At 34.7% G+C, this 8,364-nt stretch overlaps 1 protein-coding gene across 1 annotated transcript; it reads left to right on the top strand.

Moving 5' to 3' along the window:
* The first annotated feature begins 3,364 nt into the window (after window positions 1–3,364).
* LOC141686103 (uncharacterized) lies at window positions 3,365–5,525 on the top strand. Its single transcript, XM_074491160.1, has 9 exons — window positions 3,365–3,391; window positions 3,480–3,752; window positions 3,841–4,115; window positions 4,217–4,319; window positions 4,506–4,607; window positions 4,715–4,756; window positions 4,860–4,958; window positions 5,057–5,107; window positions 5,439–5,525. The coding sequence occupies exons 1-9, from the start codon at window positions 3,365–3,367 to the stop codon at window positions 5,523–5,525; spliced, it is 1,059 nt and encodes a 352-aa protein (XP_074347261.1).
* The last annotated feature ends 2,839 nt before the right edge of the window (window positions 5,526–8,364 follow it).

The following is an 8,364-nucleotide window of genomic DNA, read 5'->3' as shown; positions in this document are numbered from 1 at the left end:
GTTTCCATGGAAGAATTAAAGATGTTTGGGATGAAGTCCCACGACTGCCACATCTTACTCCAACAACTGCTTCCTATTGCAATTCGTGCGGTACTTCCAAAAAAAGTCAGGGTCACCATAATTAGGTTGTGTTTCTTTTTTAATGCTTTGTGCAGTAAAGTTGTAGACGTATCGAAACTAGATAAATTGCAATCAGATGTAATAGTAACTTTATGTGAGTTGGAAAAAATCTTTCCTGCATCATTTTTTGATATAATGATACATCTCATAGTGCACTTAGTTCGGGAATTACGGTTATGTGGGCCGGTATTTTATAGATGGATGTATGCATTTGAGAGGTTTAATAAGGTGTTGAAGAGTTACGTACGCAACCGTTATTACCCCGAAGGCTGTATAGCTGAATGCTATCTGGGAGAAGAATCAGTAGAATTCTGCCAAGAGTTTGTCAAGCAAGCTTGCACCACTGCTGGTCTTCGTAAAGATGAAGGCAAGTTAAGTGGTCCATTATCTGTTGTGACAATGAAATCAATCGATGAAAAAGAGCGGGATGAAGCTCATTTACATGTTCTTCTAAACAACATTGAAGTACAACCATATATTTTGTAAGAATTTATTAATTTTGTGGCTGTTCAATTAATATATAAATTATATATTTACTGGCTAGTTAATGATTGTATAATTTCTGTTAGAATGCATAAGGAGTATCTAGAGGGAATCCATCAAGAAAAAAAGAAAAGTGTTCATTGGCTCTTGAGAGAGCACAATCGCCTTTTTGCCGATTGGTTTCTAGAAAAAGTTAGTATTTTTATAGTTTCATTTGTGCCTAATTTATTTGCTCTGTAGTAATATGGAATTTAGAAGTATTTTGTTTCTGAAAATGTGTAGGTTAGTAGGAAAATGGAGGAGAATCCTGGAGGAGTTTCAGAGACAATAAGATGGATAGCCGGAAAACCATCATTTTCAGTTTTGACTTACGAAGCTTATCTAGTAGACGGGGTCCGATACTTTACAAAAGAGCGAGACGGTGTGAGGGTTGTTCAAAACAGCGGAGTGTCTTTAGTTGCTAAAACTGTCCAAGTGTCTAGCGCTAAAGATTTGAACCCTGTAGAAAGTGACTTGACATTTTATGATGTTATCTTAGAAATATGGGAGCTAGATTATCATGCATTCAAAGCCCCATTATTTTTATGTAATTGGGCAGATAATGATAAGGGAATTAAGGTGGATGATCTTGGGTTCACACTTGTCGATCTAAGTCGACAAGGCCACAAGAGAGATAAATATGTGTCTATGGATCAAGTAAAGCAAGTTTATTATATTGAAGATCCGGTGGATGCCAAGTGGTCCGTTGTATTAACCTCTACAACTCGAGACTACCAAGATGTGTATAACGACGATGATTTAGGAGACACAACCATGGAAAATCCCCCATTCTGCTGCCAAATTCCTATATGTGATGTCGGTGAAGATGTTGTAAAAATTATTAGAGAAAATATTAAGGGCACTTGGGTTAAGAAGTGACAATATTATTTGTAGTCATGTATCTCCTTTTTTGTAACTGTTTAGCATTGTTTATGCCTAATGATATTATTTGAATTTTCGTATGTTTATGACTATTTATGAATGCATATAGTCATCGTGTCTGACTGTTTATAACTGTTTATAACTGTTTATGTATGCATACTTCACTAGTTTAGTTATGACTATTTATAACTATTTATATATGCTTGTGACTAATGAAATATATGTTTCATTTTCAGATTAAAAAAGATAAATGGCAAATAAAAAAAAATATCTAAAGTACAAGACAAGTCAGATGAGGAGGTGGATAAAAGCTTTGAGCCGGAAACAGAACCTCAAGATGAAAATGTGGATTCTATGGAAGACATGAAGGCAACAGTCACTACTTCCGAAACTACAAATAAAAGGTATGGATCTGCCCGAGGGGTTTCCGCTATGCACAAAGTGGTGGTGAGGAAGGTGCATGGCAAGAAAACAAAGGTATCGTGCAATGCACATGGAGTTCCAGTCGGGAATGCAAGGCACAGTCTACAGTCCTACACCGGAATGTTGGCTAGGACGATGATTCCGATTGATTATCCTAACTGGTCAAAGGTACCCGATGAACTAAAGGAGAAAATATGGATCGATGTGAAGGTATATAAATAAGCAATTTCTTATGCACTTTGTAAATTTTGCATTTTCTTGTACTAATGTAGAGCATAACATTAGTTTCAGGAGATATTTAAAGTCCCCAAGCAACTTCAGAAGGGGCTGATCAGGTCTGCAGGAGCAAAGTGGAGAAATTTTAAAGCAAATTTAACAAGGGATATGTTAAGCCGTATCTTGGACAGAAGAAGAAACTACGAAAACTTCCAGTGAAGTATGCTTTTGTTGGTAAGGAGGCTTGGAAAAATTTTGTTGCTGAAAGGACTACCTCGACATGGAAGGTATACGCGAAAGAGATCGATCGTGTGTTTATATCTGTGTTTTATTTATGTTGTGAACTGATATTTTTATGTATTACAAATATTTTAGGAAAAATAGCATGTTAATATATTATTTAAAATGTTTGTTGTAGTCACTTAGTGAAAAACAAATGGAGCGGGTGAGCAATCGAAAATATCCTCACCGCACATCTAGAAAGGGTTATGTTGGATTGTTAGAAGAAGAGGTAACCTCTGTTTAAGCATTGAACTTAAATAGTTGCATTCTACATATATTGTTGTTTTAATATTTTTTGATTTTAATCAGCAAAAGAAAGGAACCTTGGCTCTCGATGAAGAACCTGATCGGGCTCTTATATGGCACAAGGCTCGTAAGGGAAAACTTGATGATGAGGAGGTTGATCCAGAGCTAGCTGAAATAGGGAAAAGAATTGTGAGTATTTAACAAGCAACGTTAATTTTTTTAATGCAATTCAATTCAGTTCTAATTTTATTATTTTTATGAGGAGGTTCATTCAGTTTTGATTTATATGTTAACATTCTCATGACAGGAGAATTTACTGGAGCTGCAAAGTAAGGGGGAATTCATTCCTTCTGGGAGTCAAGATGTGTTAACTACGGCCTTGCAAACTCCCGAACATTCGGGGAGGGTTCGAGGAGTTGGAGGCTTTGTTAGCCCATCAATTTTCTTTAATTTACCAAATGGAAAAAGAAGTAGAATAACCAAAGCTGAGCTATTGGCCCGGGATTGTGAGAGGGATGCAGAGTTGGAGAAGGCCAAGCAAGAGATGGCAAAGGAAATGGAGAAGACAAGGCAGGAGTTGGCTGAACTGAAGGGCTTACTCAGTAAAGCAAATATTTGATCTCCTCTGGTTTCGGAAAAAGCAAGTTTTGATGCTCAAATAGTTGATGATCAAATGGATCCTTTTCCACCAGAGAACAAGGTAAAATAACAAGCACATTTATTTAATTTAGCTCGACATTATTCAAGCATTCGTCATAGTTACTCGTTAAATATATATATGTGTGTAGGCTGGTCCACGAAAATGTGAGTTGGCTGTGGGAACAATAGAAAATAAGGTGGCATTTGGATTGTTGTTTGACGATGATGACATGAACAAATCTATTCACGGATTGTCAATGCAGCCTGGTTGTGCTCGTGTCTCAGTGGATGGGCCAATCCAAGGACAAGCCAAGATTCCTGTTCCGGTAGTCGGTGAGATTGAAACAGTAGAGCAGGCTGTTGGCTCCTACATCTCATGGCCCCGCGACTTAATCATATTCCCAGATGCCCCTGCTATCGCGGTATATATTTTTACATCTATGTTTTATTGGATCTCGCACTATTATATTAACTCTATCTTTGTTTTAATAAATTTGATAATATTTTCAGAAAAGTAAAAGGAAAGGGAAGGATCCTTTAACTGATTTGCATAAGGTTCAGTCCTTATTTGAGAATATGGAAATCAATAAAAATGTTCCGAAGCGCTTTCGGTTGTTGTATAAATATGCAACGACATTCATGAAGTCCACTGGAAACTCCATTCAAATCCCGTGCGATGCGGAGGTGTTTGGTGTTGAGAAAAGAATTTTCATTTTGCATGAAAACATAATTGCTTTGCTTGAGTTTAAAATGATTGGCCAAGCAGCAATTTCTGCATACATGGCGTGAGTAGTATAAATTTTTTAATTATTGTCTTGTCTTCTTGTTGATAATTTCTGCATTTATATTCTTGTTTTTTTATAATTTCATTTTATTTGCAATGCAGATACTTGCATTGCATGGTTTGTGAAAATAAAAATTTGGAGCAATTTGCTTTCTGTGATCCCGGAGTCTCGTTTACCTTGAACAACAATTTTGAAGATAATTTGGTTAGTTGATTTAAAGAGGGTAATCCTGACCGTCTCTTTTTTATGCCACATAATAGCAAGTAAGTACATAAAAAATGTCTTCAGATTTATTATAAATCGCTTTATTTATTTATTTATAAGCATGAAATTCAAAATGATATGATTCTGATATTAATTCTGTTTATTATAAATATTTATAAAAAATAGCTGCCATTGGATATTGGTTGTGATTTGGGCGGGCGAGGTTTTCATACTCAATCCTCTGCCTCGTTCAACTACCTATCCCGAGTTGGAAAAAGCAATATCAAGGTATTTGCATTTAATTTCGAGTGATTATTTTCATTATTGAGATATCAATCAATTTATGTTATTGATACTGCTAAGATGACAGGGCTGTGATTGCGTTCAATATTCAGGCCGGAAGGGGAAATAAAGCACCGACTATCAGATATGTTACCGTAAGAACCAGGGGCATTAATTTACTTATTAGTCAGAGTTTTTTCGGTTAGATAGGGGCATTAATTTACTTATTAATTGGTCTGAGTTTTTTGAATTAAATAGGGATGCCCCAAACAGCCAGGTGGAACTGAAAGCGGCTATGTTGTTATGTGGTATATGAAAGAAATTGCCATGGATAATGAAATGACATTTATCAAAAAGGTATATTTTTTTGCTTAATTCATTCTTGATATAACTGGTGTACATATAATTTGTGGTAGAATTCATTGTTACTAATTCCTGTGTGTTACACTTTTTAGTGGTCGAAAAAGAATCGAAAGGTGACTGTTGCCAAGGCTGAGCTGGACGAGGTTCGATGTGAGACTCTTAGCCATATCGAGTCCTTATTATAAAAAGGCCTAATCTGCAGCTCCTTTATGTAGACTGAATTTGTAAGAATTTGTAAGAGCTACTAGTGGTTTTTGTTGATAAATATAATGGGGGAACTTTAGTTGGTAAATTTCTGTTTGGGATGAACTATGTAAATGATCGATGGTGGATGTCTATTACTTGCTATTGCAGTTATGTAGTTTGTTTGGATTATGAAGTTTGGTTGGTGGTGGATATATGTACGTAAATGGTATAATCTATGGTAAATCAATGAATGTATGTTTGTTTTTGCGTTTGTTTTGGTTTGGTTAGTTTTGGAATGGTAAAATGGCAGTTGGTATGTTTTTGGATGACTCTTATTTGGGTGTTGGGCATTTGATTGAAACAGGGGATTCATGAATAAAAAAAATAAACAAACATCACTTCATGAACAAAATAACTGATGTAAAATGTAGTCAAATAAGACATTTCATTCAATAAACTGATGTCATAAGCAGGCACATATATCAGCTCACAAGAAATGACTGATGTAAAACAATATAATAGATATCACATTTTGAAAGAACTGATGTTAAACACACACAAAGACATCGGTTCCATTAAAAAAAGAAAGGTACGACATCGCTTCTGATAAAAGACTGATGTAATATGTTAAGTTACACATCAGTTTAACAAGTTTTTCGATGTTAATGTATCATATTGCTTTATATGTGATAAGTTTAAAATGATATAAATGACATATTAATGAATAACTGAAACCATAGTGAAGGTATACATTGAAGAAAAATACATCACATTGTTAAGAAAAACGATGTCTAAACTGTGTATAGACATCGGCAAATAAGCGATGTGTAATGCACCTACCTTTCTCATCGCATGCAAAGACATCGCTTGGATTTTAAATAGACATCGGCTAATAAGCGATGTCTATCGACAAATTTCTAGTAGTGGATTCTCTAAGCTTATGCAAAGTGAATATGAAATGAGTATGATGGGGGGATTAAGTTACTTTCTTGGACTTCAAGTCAGCCAAAAAAGTGATAGAATCTTCATCAGCCAAACTATGTATGTCAAGAATTTATTGAAAAAGTTTGATATGGTTGATTATTCACCTGCATCTACACCTATGTCTACTGCTACAAAGTTGGATGAAGATAAAAAGGGCAAAAGTGTAGATATTTCTAGCTATAAATGAATGATTGGATTTTTGCTATACTTAACTGCAAGTAGACCAGACATCATGTTTATAACATTTCTGTGTGCAAGATTTCAAGCTAATCCAAAAGAATCACATTTGATGGTCGTGAAGAGGATTTTCAGATACTTGATGGGGACTCCAAACTTGGGATTATGGTATCCTAAGGGAACTAGTTTTGAAACTGCTGGATACACAGATGCAGATTTTGCTGGATGCAGGGTTGACATAAAGAGTACTAGTGGAAGCTGTCAGTTTCATGGACAAAGAATTGTATCCTAGTATAGCAAGAAATAACAATCTGTGTCAACTTCCACAGCTGAGGCTAAATACATAGCTGCTGGAAGTTGTTATGCTCGAGTTCTTTGGATTAGAAATTAGCTAATGGACTATGGCCTAGTGTTACACAAAATTCCAATTATATGTGACAATACTGGTGCTATATCTATTATTTCTAATCCAGTTAATCATTCTAGAACAAAGCACATTAATGTAAGGTACCATTTTATTAGAGAACTTGCTGTAAATTGTACCATTAAGCTCATTTTTGTTCCAACTGAAAAACAACTAGCTAACATTTTTACTAAACCATTGGATGAATAAACCTTCAATAGACTTGTAGGTGAAATTGGAATGTTAAATTCTTCATCCTAAGGTAAGAACTCAGTTAATGTTTTGCAGCAGATTAATTTCTAGTAGATCAAAATTAATTTCAATTAATTGGAAATTAACTGAAATATGAATTATAAATATTTTAGAAATCTCTGCATATTTATCTTTCAAAATTTAAAATTTAGCTTGGAATTTTTCAAATTCTAATAAAACTGTCTAAATGTTGATTCACATTTTCAATATGTAGAATTAGCACAAGGCAGAATCAAAGTAATAAAAAGTATAGAGAACTAAATTCTGGATAAGTCTAATTGACTTATCGACAAGTCATTTTAAGACTTCTCGAGTGAGTTCTCAATAAGTCAATTTTCTGACTTCTCGAGGGACTTCTCGATAAGCTTCATTATAACTTATCGATAAGTCATTGTAGAGTTCTCTATAAGTGTTAACTTACAGAGTTCTCTACAAGTACAATTTTAGACTTATAAATAACTCAGAACTGAGATAATTTAATTAAATAAATTATTTTAGTAAAATACTTTGGACAAAATCATTCTGATTTTATTTTGATTTATTCAAATAAAAATTGGAAACAATTCAGTCTATTTTGGACAAACTGGGTGTTTATTTGACATCTCGACAAGTCATTCTCTATTTCTCGATTAGAGTCAAGAAAATGACATATCGATATGAATTTATTCTTTTAAAATGACTTCTCGATAAACAAATCCCAAATGTCCATTTTTAGTTCTCGAAAAGTCATTTACCTTTTACTATAAATACCCAGACTTCTTGACATACACATCCTTACGCCTTCAAGAACTCTAAGTGACCTAATTTTCAAATCTAAATCGTTTCTCTCTCATTTCGAACTCTCTCTCTTCAAATTTTCTTACCCACTAAACTTCATACTCTTCTCAATGGCATCAAACATTATTTTACCCTTTATCCCAAAAGAAACCAACTTTCTTGCATTTCTGGATGCAAATCAAGCTCCTGAAGCTTTCAAAATCTTTGTGAAATTTCTGTCTGAAACATACTTTGTGGGAGCTCTTACTGCTCGTGTACTCTACTTGGATGTGTTAGGGGATTTCTGGAATATAACAGTGACAAGAACAGTGGTTCATGAGAATCAGGCAGCATCAGTAGTGATAAATTGTACAATCAAGGGCCAACAGGTGGAGATCTCTGAGAATAATTTCAATATGACTTTGGGCATACCTACTGACAAGCCGGTGGAGGTTCCAACTCAGGATGAGCTTTATAAATTCATGGACTTCATCAATTATTCTGAAAAGATTAATCTGGAAAGCATGAACAAAAAGAACCTGAGGAGAGAATGGTCTTTTCTCTTTGATTCAAAAATCATGGCTTTTACATGCAGAAAGTCAGAGTTTGACAACATTTCAAGTGTTGTACAGAAGCTGGCCT

This window comes from Apium graveolens, chromosome 9, assembly GCF_009905375.1.
Source record: "Apium graveolens cultivar Ventura chromosome 9, ASM990537v1, whole genome shotgun sequence".
In the NCBI taxonomy this organism is placed as follows: domain Eukaryota; kingdom Viridiplantae; phylum Streptophyta; class Magnoliopsida; order Apiales; family Apiaceae; genus Apium; species Apium graveolens.
Note: the sequence above shows the minus strand (reverse complement) of the source record. Positions and strands in the feature narration are given on the sequence as shown.